We start from the raw sequence: 1,895 nt of genomic DNA, 5'->3' as shown, positions 1-1,895 counted from the left end.
CACTGGTTTGCAGACAGTGTGCCGCCTGGGCTGGCCCCCTCGCTCCATGGCCTCCCCCTGCTCTCCTGTACTTTCCGCAGTCCGGCCGCCCTCTCCTCTCTGCGGGCTGGGGGGCTTGTGAAAGGGCCAGGGAATTCTCTGGAAAGGGGGCCGCTGTCGGCACCCACACGCCGTCGCTGGTGAGAAACAGGATTCCTTTCACCGAGCCCCTGTCCTCTCCCAAGCTGTTGCAAACTGCCATCTTTGTATTTATATTTAAAATGTCATTTTGGGTTTCCCCACCTCAGAAAACCTGCAGAATCACCTCGATATATTAAACATACCCCCCTCCCCGCTCTGAGCCGTCAGCCTTGCATGTAAACTATTGCCCTTTGGTATTTTATAAAAGGAAAAAAAAAGGTTTTGAAACGTGTAAGATAATCCTCCCACGGACTGGCTACCACCACGCCCCGCGCCACGTGACCCGAAGGCATGAACCTCACGTTCTCGGGGGGCACAGGGGCCGGGTCAGCCTGTCCTTGGCTGCCGCCCACAATCCAGATTTCTTTGAAAAACAAGGGTCTGCAAGAACCAAGCACACTTTGCTGATTTCACGACTAGAATTTCCCAGATACAGTGCCCCCCCCCGCCCCCCACTCCCTACCTGTCTGGGGTGCCTTCTTCTCCTGCCCTTGACTAGGGACTTGGGGGCTGGCTCACAGGCCTGGGGGTCCGGGTGGACTTGGGGGCCGTGCGTGAGGTGGGAGAGCTGGGCCGAGGCCATGCAGGCTGCTGCCCTGTGCTTCCCTTCGTGTGTGGCTTGCGTTGGGTCGCAGGGCCCTGCCGGGAGGGGTGTCCTCAGTGGGGTGAAGGCCGTCAGGGATTTTGGATGGAAAAGGTTTCAGGCAACACCGCACACGGTGGAGCCGTGTTCGCCTGAGCCTCCCTCCAGCCCCGCACCCCCAGGCGGCCCGCAGACACCTAAAGAGACTGCAGTGGGGAGAGTCACAGAGCCTCACTGTGGGTCAGACAGAAGCGGGAGCCCTGCCGACCCGGGTGGGCAGATGGGTGGGGAGGTGGGAAGGTCCTGTCCACGTAGCCGGGGGGGCCCCCCGCCGCACAGGCGCCGGCCGGCTGCAGCCTCTTTCCCCCTCCGTAGGCACACGGACAGACCTTCACGTTCCCAGATCTCTTCCCTGAGAAGCCGAGCCCCAAAGACGGCTCCACGGAGGACGACCTCCAGGCGGTGATGGAGGAGCAGCGGCAGAGGCAGCGCCAGGACCCCCGGCGGGGCGGCGTCCCCCAGTGGTTCGGCCTGTGACGGCCGCAGGGCGCAGGGCCTGCCGCCTAAGTAAATAAAAGCGCCTGTGCACCAAGCACCCTGGCTGGTCCCTCTGTTCCACAGGGCCTCCCGCTGGTCCCGGGCACCCCACTCCCGGCCCTTGCGCACAGCAGCCCACAGTCACACGGCTAGTTGGCCCCACGGCACAGGGGCGAGGCCCGGACCCCCATGCAGTGTGGGAAGAGCACCCAGAAACTAACTCTGAGCGTCCACACTGAGGAGCTGGCGTCTGGCGGGTGTGCGGAGGGGTTTCCTGCGGCAGGGGCAGGGGCTCCAGTTCCACAGGGTGGGTGGGTTCCAGTGGGCAGGGGCTGCAAGGGGCCTGGGTGTGTAGGAGACGCCAGGCAGAGCCAGGCCATGGAGCTGGCGCAGGAGGCGGACACGGCACCGGGTCTGGGAAGGGTGCTTGGCCCAGCGCCCCAGAGGGGAAGGGAGCATGGTCAGGGGTGGCCCATCCCTGGGGGGACGAGTCGGGAGGGTAGAGCCCTGCAGCCCCGCAGCCCGTGGATGTGTGTCCAGGGCCCCAGTGGCTCCTGCCCGGCTGCCTCGCTGCTGGTCTGTGAGCCTGAGCTCT

At 64.3% G+C, this 1,895-nt stretch overlaps 1 protein-coding gene across 1 annotated transcript in view; it reads left to right on the top strand.

The window, feature by feature from the left end:
- The window catches only part of MRPL23 (mitochondrial ribosomal protein L23), a 5,954-nt gene extending 4,598 nt beyond the window's left edge, over nt 1-1,356 (top strand). Inside the window, exon 5 of the mRNA XM_005885932.2 lies at nt 1,139-1,356. Coding sequence (XP_005885994.2) covers nt 1,139-1,300 — 162 coding nt within the window. The 3' untranslated portion in view covers nt 1,301-1,356. The remainder of the gene's footprint in view (nt 1-1,138) is intronic.
- The last annotated feature ends 539 nt before the right edge of the window (nt 1,357-1,895 follow it).

The sequence above is a fragment of the Myotis brandtii genome, unplaced genomic scaffold (assembly GCF_000412655.1).
Source record: "Myotis brandtii unplaced genomic scaffold, ASM41265v1 scaffold940, whole genome shotgun sequence".
NCBI classification, from domain to species: Eukaryota; Metazoa; Chordata; class Mammalia; order Chiroptera; family Vespertilionidae; genus Myotis; species Myotis brandtii.
The sequence above is the reverse complement of the archived record's forward strand: the minus strand, read 5'-3'. Positions and strand labels throughout refer to the sequence as shown.